Here is a 26,334-nt window from a genome sequence, read left to right as displayed (position 1 = left end):
ATAGAATTCGGCCTGGACCGGCTTCTAGCGTGGCAACACAAAGTCTGCTAAAGGGGCAGGAGGATGCAGATGGCAAAGGGAATTTGGTGGCAAAGGGGTGAAAGGAACAAGAAGCCCCGACAATAACGGACTGGCATTACAAGCGACAAGAATTTGCTGAAATGGCGCAGTTGACAAACACCCTGAGAGGCAATTCAAAACAAAAATTTACGGAAAAGTGGGATAGATATACGTTCAAAAGTAAAGTAAAGGTTCGCTATCTATGCTGGCATCTGATTGACGTTGGAGTGAGACTGAGTTGAGAAATAAGACTCAGGGTATAATAGGAATGTCTTAGATAATATGTAAAGAAATATACAATAATAGTACATTCATTTGTAAAAAAAGGAATATACAACAGGAAAGACAGGAAGTCTAGTGTGTTGGTATGTATATGATTTGGGGGGGATGTTTTCCCCCTCTTTGTTCTTTCTTTTTTTGTTTCATTTTCTTTCTAGGTATATAAAATTTGTATATAATTTTTGTATACATGTTGGGAATTATATCATAGTAAGTCCTGTAATGTAATATGACAACGTTTACCGATGTAATATAAGAATGTTAACAAATAAATAAAATGGAATTTTTATATATATTTTTTAAATAGGGAGCCAGTACAGGTGACCTATTCCCTGTAGCTATTATTAAGCAGGACATCGCCACAGGCTGTTTGCGTCTTTGCCAAGAACCTAATGCATTCCCCCAAACCCACAAAAGCACATCAGCAGACACCACAGCAGTCTGGTCCAGCATTGGCCGAAATCCACTCCTGCCATCTCACCTGAGCTTTCATCCCCGCTGCCTCCAGCCAGGTGTCTAGGGCTGGAAATCGGCGGCAGCTACGTCTGCGATCGCGGAAACACAGATCTGGAAAGTTGGAGGGGGCGCCAAGGGTTGTCTAGTCCAGCCTGCCTGCCTGCGCACTGTCTCGCCAGGGTGGTACATGCTCTGGTTATCTCCCACTGCAGTGTGGTCTAAGTGGGGCTACCTTTTTTAATATATCTTTATTAATTTAAAATAAATACATTTATGAAAAATAGACGTACAGTGGTACCTCGGGTTACATACGCTTCCGGTTACATACGCTTTAGGTTACATATGCTTCAGGTTACACACTCCGCTAACCCAGAAATAGTGCTTTTCAATTCTGGTGCTGGAGGAGACTCTTGAGAGTCCCATGGACTGCAAGAAGATCGAACCTCTCCATTCTGAAGGAAATCAGCCCTGAGTGCTCACTGGAAGGACAGATCCTGAAGCTGAGGCTCCAAGACTTTGGCCACCTCAGGAGAAGAGAAGACTCCCTGGAAAAGACCCTGATGTTGGGAAAGATGGAGGGCACAAGGAGAAGGGGACGACAGAGGACGAGATGGTTGGACAGTGTTCTCGAAGCTACCAGCATGAGTTTGACCAAACTGCGGGAGGCAGTGGAAGACAGGAGTGCCTGGCGTGCTCTGGTCCAGGGGGTCACGAAGAGTCGGACACGACTAAACGACTAAACAACAACAATTAAACATTAAAAGCTTCCCTAAACAGGGCTGCCTTCAGATGTCTTCTAAAAATCGGGTAGTTGTTGTTCTCTTTGACATCTGGTGGGAGGGCGTTCCACAAGGCGGGTGCCACCACTGAGAAGGCCCTCTGCCTGGTTCCCTGTAGCTTTGCTTCTCGCAATGAGGGAACCACCAGAAGGCCCTTGGCGCTGGACCTCAGCCTCCGGGCAGAATGATGGGGGTGGAGACGCTCCTTCAGGTATACTGGACCGAGACCATTTAGGGCTTTCAAGGTCAGCACTAACACTTTGAATTGTGCTTGGAAACGTACTGGGAGCCAATGTAGGTCTTTCAAGACCGGTGTTATATGGTCTCCAAAGGCCACCAGAATGGTGAACGCTGCTTTTTTAGCAAACAGTCAGCACCTCCATGTCATTCTTGTCTACTTCTAGAGGCCCATAACTTTTGGAAGTTGGATGCCGGGCTCAACGAACCACCGGTCTGAAGCATGCCCTCAAATTTGAAGAAAATAATCATTGCACACACTCCCAAGAAATCTGGACCTATTCAGACTGGGAATCGGCACTGGATTCCGCACAAAGCTCCCCATTCCTTGCAGCAGCGTGGTGAAGATCAGCAACCTAAGATGGCAAAAAACACACAAAAAACCATTTAAACTTCCTACCCGGCTATAATAAGCAGCCCCCTCACTTTCAGATGGGAGCACCTATTTTTATCTGGCCCTGGCGGAGGGGTTGTGTTGCTTTCCTGCGCAGAACTTACCCAAGATACAGGCCTGACCTACTTCTGCTTCCCAGTCCCACGCTGAGGAAGATGTTAATGCCGGGGCTGGCGAGAAACCTTGTGATAAGCGATTTGGACCCGCTGCTGTGTCCAGATTGTAAAGGTCCCCTGCGGTACTAAATCAAAGCCCTCTCTTGATGAAAACAGGTCTCTCTCTCTCGCTTGCTCTCGTTCTCTCGCTCTCCACTCCACCTCCCCGTCACTTTTTGTTTTTCAAAAAGATGCCAGAACAGAAGGACCCAAAGGGAGAGACGTCCTTCTGACTGGAGAGCCAGGCATGTGCAAAGGTGTGCGTGCGTGTGTGCATGTGTGCACACTCATATAACACATACACACATCGACCGGATCGTGCTTTTGATGCACAAACTCCATATGGCACCTTCACCTCTCCAAATTAACATGCAGCATGCAAATCACTGGTGTTTGAGTGTGTCGTAAGCACCATCAAAGTGAATGGGCTCAGTGAGACTCATGCAGGGGGAAAATTCTGGGCGGTGGGGCACCCCACGAGTCAGGTCTGTGTGCCTCCATCTCTGCCACCCTTAAAGGTAAAGGTAAAGGGACCCCTGATCATTAGGTCCAGCCATGACTGACTCTGGGGTTGCGGCGCTCATCTCACTTTATCGGCCGAGGGAGCCGGCGTACAGCTTCTGGGTCATGTGGCCAGCATGATGAAGCCAGCATGATGAGCAGTGCACAGATGCGCCGTTTACCTTCCCACCGGAGCGGTGCTTATTTATCTACTTGCACTTTGATGTGCTTTCGAACTGCTAGGTTGGCAGGAGCAGGAACCGAGCAACGGGAGCTCACCCCGTCGCAGGGATTTGAACCGCCGACCTTCTGATTGGAAGTCCTAGGCTCTGTGGTTTAACCCACAGCGCCACCCGTGTCCCTCTGCCACCCTTAAAAAGGTAAAGGAACCCCTGACCATTAGGTCCAGTCGTGACCGACTCAGGGGTTGCGGCGCTCATCTCTCTTTATTGGCCGAGGGAGCCGGCATACAGCTTCCAGGTCATGTGGCCAGCATGAGTAAGCCGCTTCTGGCGAACCAGAGCAGCACACGGAAACGCCGTTTACCTTCCTGCTGGAGCGGTACCTATTTATCTACTTGCACTTGACATGCTTTCGAACTGCTAGGGTGGCAGGAGCAGGGACTGAGCAACAGGAGCTCACCCCGTTGCAGGGATTCGAACCGCCGACCTTCTGATCGGCACGTCCTAGGCTCCGTGGTTTAACCCACAGCACCACCCGTGTCGCTCTGCCACCCTTAGGGTGGCCCAAAATTCACCACCTGGGGAAGGGCCGCAGCTCAGTTGCAGGGCAGGTGCTTTGCACGTAGAACGTCCCAAATTCAATCGCTAGCGTCCCAAAGCGTTGTCTTTTTTTCCTATTCTTTTTTTCAGTGACAGTCACCTTCGTATGCTCAACCCACAGGGAAAAATGGGTATGACATAATGCGTTGAGCGTTAGTTCCGTCTAGGAGAAAACATGGGGATGTGGAAGGGCATGAGGAGGGCCACACCCACCTACCCAGGATAGCTCAGTTGGCAGAGCATGAGGCTGTCAATCTCAGGGTTGGGGGTTTGAGCCCCACCTTGGGCAAAAGATTCCTGCACTGCACGGGGGTGGACTAGAGGACCTTCATGGTCCCTTCTGACTCCACAGTCCTATGATTCTCTCTGGCTCTTTTCTTGCACCTTCCTGTCCATATTATTATTATTATTATTATTATTATTATTATTATTATTATTAATTTATTGTTTATACCCTGCCCATCTGGCTGGGTTTCCCCAGCCACCCTGGGCGGCTTCTAATAAAACACTAAAATACAACAACCTATTAAGCATTAAAAGCTTCCCTAAACAGGGCTGCCTTCAGATGTCTTCTAAAAGTTTGGTAGTTGTTTATCTCTTTGACATCTGATGGGAGGGCGTTCCACAGGGCGGGTGCCACTACCGAGAAGGCCCTCTGCCTGGTTCTCTGTAGCTTGGCTTCTCGCAATGAGGGAACAACCAGAAGGCCCTCGGCGCTGGACCCCAGTGTCTGGGGGTGGAGACGCTCCTTCAGGTATACAGGACCGAGGCCGTTTAGGGCTTTAAAGGTCAGCAACAACACTTTGAATTGTGCTCAGAAACGTACTGGGAGCCAATGCAGGTCTCTCAGGACTGGTGTTATTTGGTCCTGGCAGCCACTCCCAGTCACCAGTCTAGCTGCCGCATTCTGAATTAATTGCAGTTTCCGGGTCACCTTCAAAGGTAGCCCCACGTAGAGAGCATGGCAGTAGTCCATGCGGGAGATAACCAGAACATATACCACTCTGAGGGGACAGTCCGCGGGCAGGTAGGGTCTCAGCCTGCATACCAGGTGGAGCTGGGAAACAGCTGCCCTGGACACAGAATTGACCTGTGCCTCCATGGACAGCTGTGAGTCCAAAATGACTCCCAGGCTGCGCACCTGGTCCTTCAGGGGCACAGTTACCCTATTCAGGACCAGGGAATTCCCCACACCCGCCCGCCCCCTGTCCCCCCCAAAACAGTACTGCTGTCTTGTCAGGATTCAACCTCAATCTGTTAGCCACCATCCATGCATGAATGCAAGTCTATTTATCTATATACTATATTGCCCTTTCACCCCCAAATCTGGCTCATCTAACACTTTAGTGCAGCCTATAATTGAAGCCATATTTGATGATACTTCATATTTGACGATATTTGGGGTGGCTCCTATTTCGACCAATATGGCCCGTATGCATATACACAGAAACAAACACCCATACCTGCCTGTAATTATTAATATTAATAATAATATTTTATTTATATGCTGCTTATCTGACTCGGTTTCCCCAGCCTCTCTGGGAGGCTCCCAACAAAATAGTTAACAAAACAATAAAACATCACACCAGTGTGGTGTAGTGGTTAAGAGTGGTGGACTCGTAATCTGGTGAACGGGGTTCGATTCCCCGCTCCTCCACATGCAGCTGCTGGGTGACCCTGGGCCAGTCACACTTCTCTGAAGTCTCTCAGCCCCACTCACCTCACAGAGTGTTTGTTGTGGGGGAGGAAGGGAAAGGAGAATGTTAGCCGCTTTGAGACTCCTTAGGGTAGTAATAAAGCGGGATATCAAATCCAAACTCTTCTCTTCTTCTTCTTAAAAACTTCCCTGTACAAGGCTGCCTTCAGGTGTCTTCTAAAAGTCTCATAGTTGTCTGTTTCCTTGATATCTGATGCAAGGGCATTCTGAATAATAATATATACAGTATTTTTCGCTCTATAAAATACTAAAATAAAATTGGCTGCCGCCATGGGCGGTGAATATTAATGAGCTAGGGGGAATCCCCGCTTCTCGCGCGAGATTGTTGATGGCTCGAGAGCCCGCAACCCCACCCCCTCTCTAGATCGGGAGTGGCTTTGTTTTAACTCATTACTGAATGTATTTTAAAAGGTAACTATCGTCAAACAAGGAAAATAAAAAAACACCAACATAATTTTGTGATTTTACAAAGCATAATATAACTAATAATTTCCTTAAATTATTGGGGGGTCGGAGCCCCCCCAAACGAATTTTTGAGGGGGCTCGGGCCCCCTCAGGCCCCATGGAGTCGGCGCCTATGTCCACCCCCCAGTCGTTCTTAGACTCCTTATTGGGTGAGCAACGCAGCCAAGGAACACAGTTGGAGCCTCCCTCCTCCCTGGCCGGCAGGGAGGGAGAGGAGCTGCTTCCTTTGAAACCCAGGAAATTTAAGGGGCATCATCAATGAAGGACAGCAGCGGGACATGGCGCTGGAATAAGGGAGTTTCCTACCAAATAAGGGACAGTTGACAGCTATGCTGTAACCTCAACTTGTTTTTTTGTGTGCATGCTGCCCGGGATTGATGGAAGTGGTCGCCCCAAACATCTTGAGGGCACCAGGCTGGGGAATTCTGCTCTCTGGCCTTCTGCCTTGGGCATATTTAATGCTGCTATTGAATAAATGATGGAGGGTAACAGAAGCCATACTTAGGTCTATGCTAAGCAATTCATTTTTCTATTATTTCTGGCACGCTACCAGCCGCTGAGAGAAGTGCTCGATCCTGGTTTTCAAATTGCTTTTCCTCACTGACCGCACTGCATCTTGGGAAACTATTTTATGAGCCGGGGGGGAGAAGAGCAGGTTTTGGGGGTTTGCGGCAAATGCGGCCCTCGGTGGCTGTCTTGCTGGCCCCCGGGGGCTCTTCCGAGGCCACGCCCCTCTTTCGGCCACACCCCTTCACCTGCCCTGCTCTACGCCCACTCTGTGGAACTGTGATGATGCCTCTTGCTGGGCCAGATTAATAATAATAATAATAATAATAATAATAATAATAATAATAATAATAATATATTTATATCCCGCCCTCCCCAGCCAAAGCTGGGCTCAGAGCGGCTAACAACAGTAACAACAGTTGCTCTACTCACTCTCGTTTCTGGGCCACCTCACCACCAATGGGTCCTGGCATGTTCCCCACAAGGGAATACCTGCTTGGGCTGTGAAATATACTCAGAGTCGCAAAGTGATTTCATGCTCTTTATTCAGCTCATAGTGGTGAGGAGGAATGAATGAATGTCTCCTCAAAGTATCTGCTTTATATACATTATTTACACAATGGGCTGCACATGATTGGCTAATTCTGGAATTCTACTGTAAGCCAATCAGGTTGTGGATTCACTTCTATCTGGAGCATGATTGGGTGGTTCCTGCCAACCAATCATACTGCTGCATTGTTCTAAGACCAATCAGACTGCTGCATTCTCAATCCTATTGTTCTAGGACCAATCAGACTGCTGCAGTTTGGATCCTATTCAATTCAGTACATAACAGGCTGCAAAAAGCTGTTTTCGTCCCACCCAGTGGCGTAGCGTGGGGGGTGCAGGGGGGGCCGACCGCAACGGGCGCAAATCCACGGGTTAGGGGGCGCAAATCCACGGGTTAGGGGGCGCAAATTACTTGCCTGGCCCCAGGTGCTGACAACCCACGCTACGCCACTGGTCCCACCCCCTGCTCTTTTGACTCCCACACGCTGCTTAAAAACCTCCAAGGAAGGAGATTCCACCATCTCTTAAGGGGGACCGTTCCACTGTCAAACAGCTCTTATACCGTCCTAGAGACAGTGTCTTCTAAAAGCCTAGAATTCAGAGCTTCTCTGTGTTTTTGAACTCCCTTCCCTTAGGGTTTGTTCTACGGTGCCACCAAGGTCTCAGATGCAGAGAAACTAGGCACCCAAAGCATTTGAGTGTACAACCAAATGCAAGTTTCTAGTCTTTATTTTTAAAAGACATCTGAAGGCAGCCCTGTCTAGGGAAGTTTTAAATATTTGATGCTGTACAGTGGTGCCTCGCAAGACGAAATTAATTCGTTCCGCGAGTCGTGCCGTCTTGCGATTTTTTCGTCTTGCGGAGCGCAGATTCGCTGGGTATTAACGGCTTTAAGAAAAAAAGAAGCAAATTCGCAAGACGTTTTCGTCTTGCGAAGCAACACAAAAAACGAAAAACCCTTTCGTCTTGCGCGCTTTTCGTCTTGCGAGGCATTCGTCTTGCGAGGTACCACTGTATTGTTTTTAACACTCGTTTGGGAGCCGCCCAGAGTGGCTGGGGAAACTCAGCCAGATGGGTGGGGTATAAATAATAAATTATTATTATTATTATTATTATTATGCAGCGTCTGCTGCCCGGGCCCAGGGATTTGGAAATCAGAGGCATTCTGTTCAGGAGGCAACCCTACAAAACGAGAAGTGGGCAGTGAGGTCTACTTTTGAGACACCTCTGCCTCCTGTCCGGCTGCCGTGGCGAGCTTTCCAGCACCCTTTCTCTAAGCCGGAGGATCTTCTGTCTAAATCCACTTAAAAGAATTCCCTCTCGGGTAGATTAAACCAGTTAAGTCATTAGAAGTCGGCGGAACCCAAGCTGATCAGCAGAGAGAAGCCCTGCTGTCTCTCCGGTTACCATCCATCCCATCATCAGCTCCACAATCCCCAGGAAGGTCCTCCGCCGACTCTCAGTTACTTTCACTGCCTGTTTCTGTCCAGAGAGCTCTGCCCCTGCCTGCCCATCACAAAGCACAGAGGGTACAAGTATGGCGTCCATCCCCCCCCCACTCGTGCCGCAGACTACTGCCCCTGAACATGGAGGTTCGCTTCAACCACCACTGATAAGGCGCCTCCCACATTTCCAAGGATTTGTCTAATTTGAAAAGGAATAGGCAAATTCATGGAAACGAGGGAGGTGTTGACCGGCGCGACTGAGGCTTGTTTTGGCTCTGTTCTTGTTTTTATTATTATTATTATTATTATTATTATTATTATTATTATTATTATTATGTGTTTTGAATTTTAACTTGTATTTTTATGCTATCAACCACCCTGAGATAAAGGGTGGTATACAAATTATATACGTTTATGCATATATATAATGTTAAAAAATAGTGGGGTGTTTTGTTCGCGAGAGGTTATCTTCAAGCAATGCAATTCTCGCCATTGTCTCATTCTGTTAAATCTGACTATGATCTTCCAAACTATCTAACATCTCTATCTATCATCTATCTATCTATTTCCTTAAGAATGGGGAGGTTTGATCTTCTTGCAGTCCATGGGACTCTCAAGAGTTTCCTCCAGCACCAGAATTCAAAAGCATCAATTCTTCGGCAATCAGCCTTCTTTATGGTCCAGCTCTCACTTCGATAACATACATATATAAAGAATCTGTGGCCGGAGGGAGATGGAAGGTCTTCCTCGCTGTGCATCTTATTCTTCCCTACATAATTGCCTGAGGGCAGGGATGGGGACTTGAGTGGCGCTGTGGGTTAAACCACAGAGCCTAGGACTTGCTGTTCAGAAGGTCAGCAGTTCGAATCCCTGCGACGAGGTGAGCTCCCATTGCTCGGTCCCTGCTCCTGCCAACCTAGCAGGTTGAAAGCACATCAAAGTGCAAGTAGATAAATAGGTACCACTCCGGCGGGAAGGTAAACGGCGTTTCCGTGCGCTGCTCTGGTTCGCCAGAAGCGGCTTAGTCATGCTGGCCACGTGACCCGGAAGCTGTACGCCGGCTCCCTCAGCCAATAAAGCGAGATGAGCGCTGCAACCCCAGAGTCGGCCACGACTGGATCTAATGATCAGGGGTCCCTTTACCTTTACCTAGGGCTGGAGATCCAGTGGTTTTCCAGTTGTCTCTGGACTCCAACTCCCATCAACCCTGACCACTGACTGGGGATGTTGTACTCCAACAAACCTAGAGGCTACAAGTGCCTCACCTCTGAGATTACTGAGACAAGTTTCTGTTCTTAGCAGTTTGGAGAGAATCTGCTATCTCTTCGTTAGTGAGGATTAATATATTACATATAAGGCTTCTACATTTGCTCTAGCAGCCCAGCAGATCATACCAAATGGAGTTCAATGTTATTTGGGGGACACCTGGGCTAAAACGCATCTTTCAACTCGATTAGGTCTGCAATTCTTGTGATAACCGAATAGCTTTTAGCAAATAAATCTGATTGACTGGCGGACGCTGATAAGGCACACCACTCTCTCACATTTCCAAAAACGTGTGTAATCCTTTTTAAGAAACCATCTAAGGCTATTGGCAATGGCCGCACTTCATAGTGGTAAATGGCATTTTAATTCTGTCGGTTTGTGGGGGAAAGTGCTGAAAGTCCTCCCCATCGGTTGGACCTGGTGACTCCCAAGTTCCAAAAATGATTTCTCTCTGCAGTTTGTTATTCTCAGCTGTCTTCCATGTGCTCCCCTTTGCTCTCCTGCCCCGCTAAATATTAAGAGGCCCCCAACATTTTAGACTATCTGCGCAGGGAAGGAACCTCGACTGCTCATTGCTGTTGCCCTTCTCTGTACTTTTTCTAGTTCTGTGCTCTCTTTTTGAGAAATGGTTTGTGTGTGTGTGTGTGTGTGTGTGTGTGTGCCCAAAGCGCCAGTATCTAATACCTTACTATTTCTGCTTTTAGCACTCCTTGAACATCAAGGCCTACATGAATCAGAATCTTAGAATACCTGACCCAGTTTTATCAGGTTTGCTTCCAGCATGTGGCAGAGACAATCAGGCAGGTCACAGGGAGAAGTCAAAACCGGATATTCTTGCCAAGTGTGAGGCTGTAGTCCTGTGTACTGCGGGCTCTTGCTAAAGAGGCAGGCTCACCAAAGACTTCTGGATCAGACTTTCCCTACAGCAGGGGTGTCTAACCCTCTTCTGGCTTGAGGGCCACATTCACCCTTGGCTAATCCTCTGGGGGCCACTGACAACATGGCACATGCAGAAGGCATTAAACACCTCCAGTCTCTCTCTCTCTCTCTCTCTCTCTCTCTCTCTCTCTCTCACACACACACACACACACACACACACACACACACACAGTCATCAAATCACCAATCTGATGACTAGAGTGATTTCATCATGATCAAGGAACTGGGCTGGCAGAGAAGAAAGAAAGAAAGAAAGGAAGGAAGGAAGGAAGGAAGGAAGGAAGGAAGGAAGGAAGGAAGGAAGGAAGGAAGGAAGGAAGGAAGGAAGGGGAAGGGAAGGGAAGGGAAGGGAAGGGAAGGGAAGGGAAGAAGGAAGGAAGGAAGGAAGGAGGAAGGGAGGGAGGGAGGGAGGAAGGAAGGAAGGAAGGAAGGAAGGAAGGAAGGAAGGAAGGAAGGAAGGAAGGAAGGAAGGAAGGAAGGAGGGGGGAGGGAGGGAAGGAAGGAAGGGAGGGAGGGAGGGAAGGAAGGAAGGAAGGAAGGAAGGAAGGAAGGAAGGAAGGAAGGAAGGAAGGAAGGAAGGAAGGAAGGAAAGAAGGAGGGAGGGAAGGAAGGAGGGAGGGAAGAAGGAAGGTAGGAAGGTAGGAAGGTAGGAAGGTAAGGAAGGAAGGAAGGAAGGAAGGAAGGAAGGAAGGAAGGAAGGAAGGAAGGAAGGAAGGAAGTCTTACTGCTGGCAGCAAAATCAGTGGGGTCTTGGTGGGGCCAGATATGGTCCCCAGGCTGGGTGTGTTAGACACACCTGTACTGCAGCTTTGGAGCAGGGTTTCCAAGACAAGCCTCAACCATTCATCTCACTGTTTCTCAAAAGATGAAAGTTCACCAGGCTTAATTCTGTTAGGCAAAGCCTTATAATACCCATTTTACAGACGGGCAAAACAGAGCCACTGACAGTGCCAGACCAGGGCCAGCGGTAAGGCGAGGGCGCATAAGTACTGACAATAAAAATAGGGTGACCATGCAGATCAGGAAAAGGAAGCTGTATCTGGAAGGGGGGAGATCAAGCTTAGCCCCCAGTTCCAGGGCCAAGCAGCTCCCATCTCGAACCACAGGCCATTCAAAAACGTCACTGTCGAACGCTCAACATATGTGTAGCAAAACACCCGGTGCTTAAATTGGGAGCAGCAGAAAGGCTGAATGTGAAGCCTACCATTAAAATGAAAATGGGGGGGGGGGGGAGAAACCAGCACACCAACAGCAAATTAAATCCAACCTGCCATGTGCCTAAATCACAGATCTGAACCCAAGACTCCAAGGCCAACATTTCACACGTGGCGAGGGCCAGTGAAATATACTCGGAGTCGAGAGTGGATTTCATGCTCTTTATTCAGCTCATAGTGGTGAGGAGGAATGGAAGTTCCCCCAAAATGTCTGCTATATATACATTATTTACACAATGGGCCCAACGTGATTGGCTAATTCCGGGATTCACCTGTAGGCCAATCAGGCTGCGGATTCACTTCCACCTGGAGCTGGATTGGGTGGCTCCTGTGGACCAATCAGACGGCTGCATTCTGGACCCTATTGTTCTAGGACCAATCAGACTGCTACATTCTGAATCCTATTGTTCTAGGACCAATCAGACTGCTACATTTTGGATCCTATTCCACTCAGTACATAACAGCCAGACTCCTCAGCTGCAAGATCAGCCTGTCTGGCACAAGATCCACCTGCCAGGTATGGCTCCGCATTTAACTCTGTGTCACAAGGGAACTGGAGGAGCAGCTTATTCCGTCCCCAGGTAGGGCTGGGATAAGATTCCCAACTTGAAACCCTGGACATCTGCTGCTGGTCCATGTAGACACTGCTAGGCTAGATGATGATGATGATGATAATAATAATAATAATAATAATAATAATAATAATTTATTATTTATACCTCACCCATCTGGCTGAGTTTCCCCAGCCACTCTGGGCGGCTCCCAATCAAGTGTTAAAACACTACAGCGTTACATATTAAAAACTTCCCTGCCTTAAGATGTCTTCTGAATGTCAGAAAGTTGTTTATCTCTTTGACATCTGATGGGAGGGCATTCCACAGCGTGGGTGCCACTACCGAGAAGGCCCTCTGTCTGGTTCCCTGTAGCCTCACTTCTCACAATGAGGGAACCGCCAGAAGGCCCTCGGCGCTGGATCTCAGTGTCCAGGCAGAACGATGGGGGTGGAGACGCTCCTTCAGGTATACAGGACCGAGGCCGTTTAGGGCTTTAAAGGTCAGCACCAACGCTTTGAATCGTGCTTGGAAACATACTGGGAGCCAATGCAGATCTCTCAGAACCGGTGTTATGTGGTCCTGGCAGCCACTCCCAGTCACCAGTCTAGCTGCCACATTCTGGATTAATTGCAGTTTCCGGGTCACCTTCAAAGGTAGCTCCACGTAGACCGCGTTGCAGTAGTCCAAGCGGGAGATAACTAGAGAATGCACCACTCTGAGGAGACAGTCTGTGGGCAGGTAGGGTCTCAGCCTGCGTACCAAATGGAGCTGGTAGACAGCTGCCCTGGATACAGAATTGACCCGTGCCTCCATGGACAGCTGTGAGTCCAAAATGACATCCGCATACTGATGAACACCCAGTCCAGTGATGAACCAATGGCCTGACCCAATAGCTTCAGTGTACTTCCTATGTATTTACAGTGTGGAATGTAGAGCGTCTCTAAATACCAGTCGCCAGAAACAGCAGGAGGGGAGAGTGCTGTTATGCTCAGGTCCTGCTTGCAAGCCTTTCCAGGGGCATCTGGTTGTCTGGTTGTGATCAGCCGCTGATGCTCAGAAATTGAGGCAGGCGATTTAGCTCAGTGGCAGAGCTTTGGCTCTGCTTGCTGAGGGTCCCAGATCCAGTTCCTGTCATCGTCACATAAAGGCCCAAAGAGCGCAACTGCAGAAAACCTCAGACAGTGGAGAGACCCGCTGTCAGTCGGGCGAGAGGCAAGATCTAAGGTCTAAACTGGCTCGTGAGGGTGAGATGGGAGTTTCATGTCCAGTCTGTGCCAGTTTTGCAAGTGTTTATTCCTAAGTACAGTGGTACCTGGGGTTAGAGGAGCTTCAGGTTACAGACGCTTCAGGTTACAGACTCCGCTAACCCAGAAATAGTACCTCGGGTTAAGAACTTTGCTTCAGGATGAGAACAGAAATCACGTGGTGGCGGCAGAAGGAGGCCCCATTAGCTAAAGTGGTGCTTCAGGTTAAGAACAGTTTCAGGTTAAGAACGGACCTCCAGAATGAATTAAGTTATTAACCCAAGATACCACTGTATTGATGTATGGAAGTGAGAGCTGGACCATAAAGAAGGCTGATCGGCGAAGAATGGATGCTTTTGAATTCTGGTGCTGGAGGAGACTCTTGAGAGTCCCATGGACTGCAAGAAGATCAAACCTCTCCATTCGGAAGGAAATCAGCCCTGAGTGCTCACTGGAAGGACAGATCCTGAAGCTGAGGCTCCAATACTTTGGCCACCTCATGAGAAGTGAAGACTCCCCGGGAAAGACTCTGATGTTAGGAAAGGAGAAGAAGAAGCGGATGATGGAGGACCAGATGGTGGGACAGTGTTCTCGAAGCTCCCAGCATGAGTCTGACCCAACTGCGGGAGGCAGTGGAAGACACGAGTGCCTGGCGTGCTCTGGTCCAGGGGGTCACGAAGAGTCGGACACGACTATATGACAACAACATTCCTAAGTTTGTCCTTCCCTGTTTCTACACCATACTGCAACTGTTCTTCAAATGCGTGAAAATTCATATTTCTGTAGGCAATTTGCTCCAAAACATTCATTTTGTTACGCATTTTCTCTCAGAATAATCATTTTGGGACATATTTTTTTTGAGCCTTTAAAGGTGCTGACATTTAAAGACCTAAACAGCCTCAGCCCAGTATACCTGAAGGAGCGTCTCCACCCCCATCGTTCAGCCGGGACACTGAGGTCCAGTGCCGGGGGCCTTCTGGCGGTTCCCTCACTGCGAGAAGTGAGGTTACAGGGAACCAGGCAGAGGGACTTCTTGGTGGTGGCACCCACCCTGTGGAACGCCCTCCCATCAGATGTCAAGGAAATAAACAACTATCTGGCTTTTAGAAGACATCTGAAGGCAGCCCTGTTTAGAGAAGTTTCCATGTTTGATGTTTTATTGTGTTTCTAATATCCTGCTGGAAGCCGCCAGATGGACTTATTATTATTATTATTATTATTATTATTATTATTATTACACATGAGCACTTGAAGGTGCCTTGTGTAGTGAGTCAGATCCCTGGTCCCTCTGGCCCCCTACTGATGGTGGGAGCGTCTAAGGATCAAGGCCTTTGCCTATGCCTACCTGCTACCCTTCAGAAGTTCTGGAATACAACTCCCATAATCTACAGGGTCTGGTGGGATTTGTAGTCCAAGGTCACTTCCAGGTGACCTCTTCACTGAGCATTCATCCTTTTTGGTTTGCAGGGAGATTGGCGATTTACTGAACCCTCGTTCCGACTCGCCTGCGGGGAAGTTCGATGGCACTGCACCAAAGCAAATGTTACCCTGTACTTTCCAGGACATTGCTCCATCACTTTCCTTACAGCAAAAAGCGGAGCGGAGCAGGTTTGTTGCAGAAGAGCTCCAAATCAATGCCAAGAGCGCAACGTGCCTGGTTTGTGTCTGAATCCCAGCTTAAACAGCGACAGTCTGCGAGGGCACCCAAAACACCTCAATGGCACCAAGTTGGGTTAAGGAGCCTTCCCCTGCCCTCCTGCTGAGACCCCTTTTTAAAAAAACTAGAGACGGGAGGGAGAGAAAAGATGTTTAGATAAACGGTGGGGAAATTAGTACGACGTGGGCAGCAGAGGAGCAGGTGAGCGTCGACTGGGAGCTGCAGAGGTGGCCTTTCGGGAGTTCCTGGGTCAACGCGCTCTCCCTCCGGTTTGCAAAAGTAGGTCAGGTTCAATCCTGCCTCTACCGCTCTCCCATCTGATCTGATGGCAGCTGAGCCTCTGGAATTGAGAATGATGCGGCTGACACAGAGAGGGGGCGGCGAGTAGAATTGCTTAGCCCCAGATTGGTTACGTCTAAGCTAAAATGATTATTGTCTCCCCCCCTCCCCCCCTCCAAAAAAGCAAAGCCTTTCGCGGAACAGCTGCAAACCGCTGCAAGGCCTCTGATCTGCAACTGCAAATCCTGAGATCAACAACGAGCCAAGTATCGCAGCCTCTTTATTTTTTTCCTCGCCCCCGGTTCCACTGCCACCCTCCCGCTAATACGTGATCGTGGCAGGCAGGGTAGACGGGGCGGCGAGATTAAATAGGAAAAGCTGCCTCTCTCTGGACAGGAAAGGATTTGATCTGGGGAAGTCTCTTCCTCCTTGGGGAGGGAGGAGAGCTCAGGTTGACTGTCCCCTTCTACAAAAGAAGTTCCGGGCAACAGGTTACATTAAAAAGCAGAGAGATGCAACGAGGTTGGGTGGCAGTGGGCCTGAATAATAATAATAATAATAATAATAATAATAATAATAATAATAATAATAATAATAATAATTTATTTGTACCCCGCCCATCTGGCTGGGTTTCCCCAGCCACTCTGGGCGGCTTCCACAGAGACCAAAAATACACTAAAATGTCACACATTAAAAACTTCCCCGAACAGGGCTGCCTTAAGATGTCTTCTGAATGTCAGGTAGTTGTTTATCGCTTTGACATCTGATGGGAGGGCGTTAAATTAACTTTAATTTAAATGTTATTATTGGGGGGAAATGCATTTTAATAAAAATTTAAAAAATAAACTGCTTAATCCTCATCTTTGGAGTTCAATAGCCAGAACCCAGGAAGGCGAGAGCAAGATTTCTTCTTAAAATTCTGCCTCAAAAAATCTCCTTAAAGCTCCCTAAGGAGGACTTATAAACTTCAGTTCAGTTTTTTTAAAAAAGACTGCTGAAAATTCAGGAAAAGGGTGCCATCAAGGGCCACAGAACTTTACAGGGTACCCCATGGCGATGACTCTAGGACAGAGATGGAGAATCTGTGGGGCTGTAGATGATGTCGGACTATAACTCCCATGATCCTTCATTGTGCTGGGAGGGGCTGAAAGGATATCTGCTGGACCACAGCTTCCCCCTCCCTTGTCTAAGAGGTTTTATTATTATTATTTATTGAATTATATACCACCTTATACCCAAGGGTCTCAGGGCAGTTCACAGAATAAAATGAAGATATAAAACCACAAAATACATAACAAAAATAAAAACAACCCATTAGCCCAACCACCGCAAAAACCACATTTTAAAAGGCTGTAAATCAGATCAACCAAAGGCCGGCTTAAAAAGGAACGTTCTTGCCTGGCACCTAAAGGTGTATAATGAAGGCGCCAGGCGAACTTCCCTGGGGAGAGCATTCCACAGACAGGGAGCCACTGCAGAGAAGGCCCTGTTCTTGTGTTGCCATTCTCTGGACCTCTCACGGAGGAGGCATGCGAAGGAGGGCCTCAGAAGATGAGTTCAGGGTTCGGGGAGGTTCATATGGAAAGAGGCAGTCCTTGAGGTATTGCGGTCCTGAGCCGTTTAAGGCTTTGTAGGTCAAAACCAGCACTTTGAATTGGGCTCGGAAACTAATTGGTAGCCAGTGCAGTCGGACCAGCAACCTGGCCGCTGAATTCTGCACTAGCTGAAGTTTCCAAACTTGGTTGGGGTTGGGAGCACCTTGATAACTTTGTTTGCCTTTTCCTGTACCTTTTCATTATCTCTCACAACCATAATAGCTCTTTCCTGGAGAGTCACACAGTCCCGTACACTTTACCCAGGGCTTCAGCCAAGATGGTACACGGCTCCACCCAAATGCTTATTTTCAAATGCAAGACACAGCCCACAAACTAAATAATAATAATAATAATAATAATAATAATAATAATAATAATAATGTATTATTTATACCCCGCCCATCTGGCTGGGTTTCCCCAGACACTCTGGGCAGCTTCCAACAAAATATTAAAATACAGTAGTCCATCATACATTAAAAGCTTCCATAAGCAGGGCTGCCTTCAGATGTCTTCTAAAAGCCAGATAGTTGTTTATTTCCTTGACATCTGGTGGGAGGGCGTTCCACAGGGCGGGTGCCACCACCGAGAAGGCCCTCTGCCTGGTTCCCTGTAACTTGGCTTCTCGCAGTGAGGGGACCGCCAGAAGGCCCTAGGAGCTTGACCTCAGTGTTTGGGCAGAACAATGGGGGTGGAGACGCTCCTTCAGGTATACTGGGTCTTTGAGGCCATTTAGGGCTTTAAAGGTCAGCACCAACACTTTGAAATGTGCTCGGAAACGTGCAGCTTGCCTCCCCAGGACCAAATTTCCCCACGCACTCGCGGCTTCATTTCCAAAACTACACTTGATCTTTGCCAAAATCTCTGGAGCAGTAGAAGTTGAGGGACAGCTTTTTGGCTAGGGAAACAGTCTGGGGTGGGGGCAAATGGTCCACAAGTCATCACATAGTTTAATAGTAAATGGTAATGAGATGATTCTTTCCTCCCTTCTCAGATCCTCCCAGATTATTGTAGAACCACTCTTTTTCTGTTTTTATTTTAATGTCCCACATTATCAACAGCCAGAGTCCAAGAAATCCCCCGTCCCATTGCCCCCGAGGTAAAGCCTAGGGTTGGATGAGCAAGACTCCATAGATGGCCAACAGCAGCTGAGTCCTGATTGGCTAAGAAGCTAGCATACCCACAATGCACTGCTTGAGCCATTGCTTTCCTCAGCCGCATGCATCTTTTCATTTCCAAAACTGGGTCTGCCAAAGGAGCCCCAGACTTTGGGCGCTGAGACTCCACTAAATGGAGGAGGAAACGGCAAGCACCTCAAACTGCGATGCTAACACAGCCCGGAAAACCCCCTGGGGGAGGCTGGGAATCACGTGACCCCAAACAGCCAATCCCCTGCTGTCGCCTGCTATAAAGTGCCACGCTTTTGCTGCACTCCTCCAGTTTGAGCATCCCACTGCTGAACAAAACATCTTGGCAGCCTTTGCCACCATGTCTCCTGGTATTCTTTACTTCTCCAAACTAGTGCCAGATACCCATAGCCCAAAGCACCTGCCTGGGGGGCACCAGGTTGGGGAAGGGTGGTCTTAATCATAAAATCTCAGCCCTGTTCCACCACTTACAGTTTAGTTCATCTGAACAGGAGAAAGGTTTCTGGTTTTCCCACTCTGCCTCACTCAGACCCTCCTTTCCAAAGACGCTCATCCCATGACCCAGCAGAGGAGCTGCTGGGAGCCAAACTTATTGATTCCTTGGTCAAATTGACTTTTTATTTATTTCCTCAGAGAAGCAGACATGGTTCTCCCTCTCCTCATTAATCTACACAACAACCCTGTGAGGTAGGCTAGGTTGAGAAGCAGCGAATGGCCCCCAAGGCCATGTTCTGTGAATTTCAGGGGATTTGAACTCTGATCTCCCAGGTCCTATTCCGACACTCTAACCCATGGGTAGGCAAACTAAGGCCCTGGGGGCCGGATCCGGCCCAATCGCCTTCCAAATCCGGCCCACGGATGGTCCGGGAATCAGCGTGTTTTTTACATGAGTGGAATGTGTCCTTTTATCTAAAATGCATCTCTGGGTTATTTGTGGGACCTGCCTGGTGTTTTTACATGAGTAGAAAGTTTACTTTTATTTCATACGCATCTCTGGGTTATTTGTGGGGCATAGGAATTCGCTCATTTTTATTTTCCAAAATATAGTCCGGCCCCCCACAATGTCTGAGGGACAGTGGACGGGCCCCCTGCTGAAAAACTTTGCTGACCCCTGCTCTAACCACTACACAGTGCTCAGTTGGTAGAGCATGAGGTTCTTAATCTCAACGTTGTGGGTTTGAGCCCCACATTGAGTAAAAGATTCCTGCATTTCAGGGGGTTGGACTAGATGACCCTGGTGGTCCCTTCCAACTCTACAGTTCTAGGATTCTATGTGCCACAACCCTGAAGATTTTATCAACATACATCTTTGCTTTTCAGGGTCAGCTGCTTTGGCCTCAAGGGACTGAACTTGTTCTGTAAGAGCCCAGAACAGATTGCATGGTGTATAACCCTCCCATTGCCCAACCATGCAATCGGGAGGCAGACAGACAAGTGAAACCAAAGGGGCTTCCAGACAGTCGCTGTTTTGGGGTCGGGATTCAATCACATAATGACACATTCAGGTTGCGCAATGACAGTTGACCGGTGGCTCTTGAGCAACAAACCTGCTTTCACAAAGGATCAGACCTCATGTTATATAAAAAGCAACGGGGAAATTGCGCTGGGATAGACGTGTGGGATATGACACTTGCTTTGACTCTGCTTTGTCTAACCCCCCTGCAAACCAGTCAGCATTAACGCTCAATAAATAAGGTAAAGGTAAAGGGACCCCTGACCATTAGGTCCAGTAGTGGCTGACTTCTGGGGTTGCGGCGCTCATCTCGCTTTACTGGCCGAGGGAGCCGCCGTACAGCTTCCAGGTCATGTGGCCAGCATGACTAAGCCGCTTCTGGCAAACCAGAGCAGCACACGGAAATGCCGTTTACCTTCCTGCTGGAGTGGTACCTATTTATCTACTTGCACTTTGACGTGCTTTCGAACTGCTAGGAGCAGGGACCGAGCAGCGGGAGCTCACCCCATTGCGGGGATTCGAACCGCCGACCTTCTGATCGGCAAATCCTAGGCTCTGTGGTTTAACCCACAGCACCACCCATGTCCCGCTCAATAAATAGCTCAGTGCAAAATGCTGGAGAGCTCCCACCGACCTGTGTGCTTCATTTGTTTACGGTCCTTTAAGATGTTTGGGTTTTGGGTTTTGAGCTGAGCCAGGTTCGCTAAGCTTTGTTTTCCCACTTGCTGTGGGGTTGCCAAGAGCACCCACTTCCCCGGGTTTCTGACACCCAACTCGAACAGGTGTCTCTCCCTTGTGCTCATAGACCTGAGGGCATTGGCCCACTCCCCACCCAACTCTCAATTCCAGTTCCAAATTGCCACAGACCCACCCCTGGGAAAAAAGGCCCAGAACCCCTTTGGGTCTTTGGTCTCAGAAAATGGGTCTCGGAGCAGCACCGCTGAGAGCATGGGATGGGAAGGAGCTTTTTTTGCAACCAATTTTTTGGGGGGGAGGGGACACGACAGGCAACGCGCCTCCCTGCTCCATCAGGCTGTCGTAACCCATTTTGTGCTCGGCGCTCAGAACGCGGAGCTTTTGCCAGCGCGAAGGAGAAACGCATTGACCACCACCCACCCACCCTCCCTGCCAAGGTCACCCAGGGACAGCAGGAACCGAACTCGTGCCCCAAGCCCTAACCTTGACCTCTGGCACGGCCCATCGCAAGCCAGGGCTGGAAAGCTCTGTCTAGAGTGCCACGCATAACAGTTGCGGCAGAAAACGCTTCTGCATGCCGCTAGGCCTCATCATGCCCTAAACCCTGTCCTCTAAGGCCTGGCACCCTTCTCAGCCACCCAAGCAGGCCTGGGGGAACCCGTCCAGTGTGTCACAAAGGCCTGCAGCCAGAGGCCGGCCAGCCCAGTCCGGCTGGTGACGTCCCCACAGCTGGGAAGGCCTGGGCTTCACCAGAAGAGCTCGGAGGGGACATCCTGGTCTCTGGAAGTCTCCAAGGACTCCATAAAACCTGCCTGTTCCCCCATCAGGAGCAGGGATGAATCAGATCATAGGCGCAAGAATTGCTGGGTACATGCTCCCCTCTCCATCCTCCAGGATGCTCAGGCTGCAAATCAAACACCCAAACTTTGTAAGGACGAAACAGCCCACTCAGTTTGACCTTCACCCGCGCGTGAGATGTGGCACACCGAGGCGCACACGCATGCACACACACACACATGCACACACAAGCTGCCACCCCAGCATTCAGGCGCTTTGCTAACCTCCCGGCTGGGCTGCCGCCGCCGCCGCCAGGCCTGCGTGACTTTCGCTCTTGCGCATTTCCTCGGCAATCGGTGTCCTTTGGCGATGCACACTAGGTACCACTAAGGCGTCCCCCTCCATCTCCGTCACACTCCTCCCCACCCCACTCCCCCTGCAATGCCATCAATGCTTCTCCTTCTTCCCCCCCCCTCCTCCTCCTTCCCCAAATCCATCACGGGCAGCGAACCCCAAACGGAGAGGTAGGGGGCACCGCTTGGAAAGGGAAAATAAAACGCGGCACCCTAAGCAGCAAAGGTGGGATTGGCTGGCAAAGGGGTGCGGTGGGGGGGGCGGCAAGGCAGCCAAGGCGCCAGCCTGAAATATGTGGCTGTCAGGCTCCTGCTGCAACCCCCCCACCGGCCAAGCGATTTCCCCATCGCCTCCTCCTCCTCCAACGCAGCCCGCCTACGAAGGCATGCTTAGAATATCGCCAGATCTTCATCCTTTTTTGCTCACCTTCTCCTCTCCACACCCCCCAATTCCTTCTTTCTTAAACATGAAACACACACAGAGAAAACAATAAGTCCGGACCCCCCCCCCCGCGCGCCTTTCCCCATTTTATTTATTCCAGTTGCTCCATTAGTCCCATCAGCGACGCTGTCATAAAGGAGGTCGATTTCCCCAGAGGACCCCGGGGCTCTTTCAGACGCAATATTTATTGCTTCTTGCCCTAACGCTGAAGCTCAAAAGCATCTCGAAATGTTAATTACATCTGGAGGGTGATTGTGTGTGTGAGTGTGAGTGAGAGAGAGAGAGCGCACGCCTTCATACGTTCATCAACGCGCAAGCAATAAAAACGGAACCAGGTCCAATTATTAGTAGATAATAAATAATAATAATGAGGATGATGATGATACTTAAAAGAGTCCAGCAGGCACAGAGCCGACACGCAGCTACTGCTATCGGCTCAGAAAGAGCAGAATAAGTGAAGTCGTCCTCCACAAAAGGAGCCCAGATGGGTGAGTCAAAGAGAGACACGGAGAGGCGCTTTGCAAATCCCTATTTTTACACAGCTTTAGTGTCAACCGAAATTCAGGCGCCAGGAATGATCATTTGCATTTTCAAAGCCCTTTTGCGCACATATTATTTTTTAAAAAATATATATCAAGAAATGCTCACAATTCCTGAATCTTCTCTCTTTCTCTCCCCCCCCCCAATACTCTATTGACATTATTCTGCCCCCCTCTTTCCCTCTGTCTTCAGTGCCCCACAAATCCCTGGATCACACAGTGTCCTTTTCAACAACCCAGCTGCCTGCATCCTCTTTTGAGTCCAGATTTTCACATCCTTCCCTTCTTCATTTCCTCAAGCAGACAGTCATGGAAGGGGGGGGAGGAGAGGAAGGGGGCTGACAGGTTTTCCATAGTCTATATGTGTGTGAGCGGTGGGGGGGGGCGGAATATCTCCACTCCTTTCCCCTCTTCCCTGGAAACAGACAGTTATTCTAACAGACTCCATTTTGACATAACCAGCTGCATAGACAAGTAAAATCTTTGCAGAGAAATGTGCGTTTTTTAGGGGGAGCTTATATTTTCTGCACTCCGCTCCCACACGCCTTCTAAGTTGGGAGGGGGACACATTGCAAAGGATCCCCTCGGCCGGGCTGTAAAAATCTAGAATTTAAAAATCACAAGGGGGACTGTTTGTGGGGATAAAGGTGCAGAACAGATTAAATCATATCCCCTGGAAACCTTACGGGGCAGAGAGGCAGTGCTGTGCTGGGGAAAAGGACACCCATCTTTTTGAATTCTACGTTGTAAAAGAGGAGATAACCCCCTGTTTTTATTGCAGGGGGGTAGAGCTAAAAGGGGAGCAAATTGCATCCTTTGGGGTGTGGCAAAGAACACCCCCCACATGAAAATAAAGAGAAGAGGGCAAATCCACAAAAGGAAGATGGAGAGGTGGATGAGGAGAATGGCAGAAGGGACAGGTGGAGGCAGGCATGGGGAGGGAGCCGGGTTCAAACATGAGGTGTGTGTGTTTTTAATGGGGGGTCAGCTTTGGCGCAGAGGTGCAAAAACTGGCTCAGGTTGGCATTAGGAGGGATGGGGCTGCTTAAGGGAAGAGGCGCCTAAAAAGGATGGAGATATGTGGCTGTCCGGAGGTAACGGGGAGAGGGGGACTGCTTTGCAGGGCAGATTTTGGGGTGGGGGGAGGCGGCAGACAAGTAGCTTGAAGGAAGAGGCCTCAGGTGCTTTTTGGTGCCTGGATTTCCCTAGAGCCGCCCTGCGCCCCAGACCACCCCGCTTGCAGTGCACACATATGCGAAGTGGACCGGGAGTGTGTGTATATGTCTTGGGGGGGGGAGAGGCCCTGGTCACCCCTGACTTCCTGCCCCTTGGCAGCCTCCTTGGCTGCCAGCCTCTCCCCCCCCCCAGTCCACTCACCTCCGGTGTTGCTCCTCTTGGTGCTGATGGCTTCGGTGGGGGTCTCCAGCGGCCTTTTCCTAGAGTCAGGAGGGTCCGAATCCATGTGGGACTGCGGAGGGGCTTGGGGGGGCTGCTGCTGCTGCGGCTGGGGCCCCCCTTGCTGCTGCTGCTGCTGCTGCTGAGGAGCTGCCGAGGGGAAGATACCGTTCTGGTGCACCGAACCTCCTGCCATCATTTTCATGCCGAGGGCGCGGAGGACTTCCCCTCCGCGGTACCCGTGAGACTCCAGCAGGGGGAGGTGGGGGGGGAGATAAGAAAGGATGCTCGGGTTTTTTTTAAGGGAGGGGGGTTGGGAGAAGGAGGAGGGAGGTGTGTCCAGAAAGTGGGGGGGGGGGAGAGCGCAGAGCAAAAGAGACCTGCGACCTGCTGGCCAGGTGAAATTGACAAAGGAGAATGCAAAATGGATTTGGGTGGGTGGGTCGCAGTCAGGTCAGCTTTCCTGAGTCCTTTCTCTCTCTCTCTGTCTGACTTCCTCTGTGACCCTCTCCCTCCCACCCACCCACCGCCTGCCCCTTCAGGCCAAGAAAAAACACACAAAAACCCTGAAGAAAGTCAGGAACTAGCACCCCAGAAAAAGCAGGGGAGGATTGGAGACGGCGCGCGCGCTCCGGTGGGAAAATAGGAAGGTTCCCCTCTCTCCTTCGCTCCCAGTTGGAAAACAGATCCCAAAGGTGTCCTTTGGGTGGGGGGGTGGGGGAATCAGGGGAAAGGGTCAAGTAGGGCGGGGGGGGGAGAAGCAGAGGCTGGAGGGGGGACGGACGCACAGAGAAAGAGAGAGAGGAAGAGGAGGAGAGGGCGCCTTGTGTTGAGGGGATGGGGAGAGAGTGAGAGAAAGCGCAAGCAGCCCCCCAGGCCCGCTTCTTCTTCACAGCATCCCTCTTTTTCCGCTTGTCCTGGGCGGCAGGCGGTGGCGGTGGCAGAGCTAGGAACCCAGCTCCTGACGTTGGAGGAGAGAGACCCACCTCCCTCCTTCCCCCCAAGCAGATTGGCTGCGAGGAGCTGGGCCAAGCTTGTAGAAGGGGGGGCGGGTTGGGACAGAGAGAGAGAGAGAGAGAGAGAGAGAGAGAGAGAGAGAGAGAGAGAGAGAGAGAGAGAGAGAGAGAGAGAGAGAGAGAGAGAGGAGCTATTCTTTGCCTTGGGGGCTTTGACAGAGCTGGGAGGGGGGAGCAGGTGGAAGGGAGGGGAAAGGAGGCAGCTGCGCGCTGTGGGGCAGGGGAGCAAGGAAGGGGAGAAGGGGAAACGGAGGGGGCGGGTTCTGCCCTCTTCCATCACATCCACCCATCCCTTCCCCGAGTTATCTCTGCACCCTGATTTCTGCCTTGGGCGCACCCCCCCAGGGGGCCACAAGAAGCTGCCTGGAGCCAGAATCAGACCTAACAGCAGGGCTTAAGAGCCAGGACTGGAGAGGGCCCAGCCATCAAGTTCTGTCTCCCCATCGGCCGCCCTCGCAGGGTTGTTATGAGGAAGGGGAGAGAAGGGAACAATCTTTCTGGAATGCTGCCTCGAGCTCCTTAAAGGTAAAGGGACCCCTGACCATTAGGTCCAGTCGTGGTGGACTCTGGGGTTGCGGTGCTCATCTCGCTTTATTGGCCGAGGGAGCCGGCATACAGATTCCGGGTCATGTGGCCAGCATGACAAAGCCGCTTCTGGCGAACCAGAGCAGCGCACAGAAACTCTGTTTACCTTCCCGCTGGAGTGGTACCTATTTATCTACTTGCACTTTGAGGTGCTTTCGAACTGCTAGGTTGGCAGGAGCAGGGACTGAGCAACGGGAGCTCACCCCGTCACGCAGATTTGAACCACCGACCTTCCGATCCACAAGTCCTAGGCTCTGTGGTTTAGCCCACAGCGCCACCCGCGTCCCTTGGGATGATATAAAATGGGGGGTATTTAAGAAATGTCTAGCTCTCCAGGGACACCCCCCCCAATTCCTGCTGCCACTCAAGGCCCTTTCCGTTGTCGAAAGGCTGGACCCCCCCGACGTGCAAAGAAGGCCTCACTACCTACTGAGGGACAGCCCCCCCCTCCATGGGGCAATGACACAATTGGGAAGCTCACCCGCCTTTCGGAGCCCATGCAATGGTACTGCCATTCATTCCTCCGGGCCCGTGACTGAGCTTTCGCACATTCGGGAAGTACACCTGAAGGAGCCTCTCCACCCCCATCATTCTGCCTGGACCAAGTCCAGCACCAAGGGCCTTCTGGTGGTTCCCTCGCTGCAAGAAGTCACGTTACAGGGAACCAGGCAGAGGGCCTTCTCGGTAGTGGCACCCGCCCCGTGGAACACCCTCCCACCAGATGTCAAAGAGAACAACTACCAGACTTTTAGAAGACATCTGAAGGCAGCCCTGTTTAGGGAAGCTTTTAATATTTAATAGGTTATTGTATTTTAATATTTTGTTGGAAGCAGCCCAGAGTGGCTGGGGAAACCCAGCC

At 50.1% G+C, this 26,334-nt stretch overlaps 1 protein-coding gene across 1 annotated transcript in view; it reads right to left on the bottom strand.

The window, feature by feature from the left end:
- Positions 1-24,230, bottom strand: part of NOVA2 (NOVA alternative splicing regulator 2) — a 61,283-nt gene extending 37,053 nt beyond the window's left edge. Inside the window, exon 1 of the mRNA XM_081922177.1 lies at positions 23,857-24,230. Coding sequence (XP_081778303.1) covers positions 23,857-24,079 — 223 coding nt within the window. The 5' untranslated portion in view covers positions 24,080-24,230. The remainder of the gene's footprint in view (positions 1-23,856) is intronic.
- Between the last annotated feature and the right edge of the window lie 2,104 nt (positions 24,231-26,334).

This window comes from Podarcis melisellensis (genome assembly GCF_964234715.1).
Source record: "Podarcis melisellensis genome assembly, chromosome: 8".
Taxonomy (NCBI): Eukaryota; Metazoa; Chordata; class Lepidosauria; order Squamata; family Lacertidae; genus Podarcis; species Podarcis melisellensis.
Note: the sequence above shows the minus strand (reverse complement) of the source record. Positions and strands in the feature narration are given on the sequence as shown.